This window comes from Myotis brandtii, unplaced genomic scaffold (genome assembly GCF_000412655.1).
Source record: "Myotis brandtii unplaced genomic scaffold, ASM41265v1 scaffold1026, whole genome shotgun sequence".
Lineage (NCBI taxonomy): Eukaryota > Metazoa > Chordata > Mammalia > Chiroptera > Vespertilionidae > Myotis > Myotis brandtii.
The window spans coordinates 310,032-310,356 of record NW_005353435.1 but is presented as its reverse complement, the minus strand read 5'-3'; the positions used below and the strand labels follow the sequence as shown (position 1 = coordinate 310,356).

The 325-nt window shown below is 60.0% G+C and overlaps 1 protein-coding gene across 1 annotated transcript in view; it reads right to left on the bottom strand.

Annotated features, from left to right (window-relative positions):
- The window catches only part of SIPA1L2 (signal-induced proliferation-associated 1 like 2), a 64,656-nt gene that overhangs the window by 17,106 nt on the left and 47,225 nt on the right, over positions 1-325 (bottom strand). Inside the window, 1 exon segment of the mRNA XM_014535922.1 lies at positions 4-138. Within this exon segment, the coding sequence (XP_014391408.1) occupies positions 4-138 (135 nt within the window).

The window sequence follows — 325 nt, the reverse complement described above, 5'->3', positions numbered from 1 at the left end:
CGCCCCCTTCAGGTAGGTCAGGCCCAGCAGCTCGGGGTCCAGGTCCCCGGAGCCAAAGTGCTTGTCGTCGCTGGTGCTGGAGGCGCTGCTGGACAGCGTGGCGCTGCTCGAGGGGCTGGGGCAGCCCTTGTCCGCCATCTGTGGGGAGAGGAGCGAGGGTGTCGGGGGGCACGGGCCGCGCATCGCCACACTGGGCACACACATCCTTGCGCCTGAGCCCAGCCAGGCTCCCAGTGCGCAAGGCTCGGCATTTAGCAATAAAGGACATTTTATTATTTTATTATTTATTTATTTATTGTTAATCCTCACCCGAGGGTATTTTTCC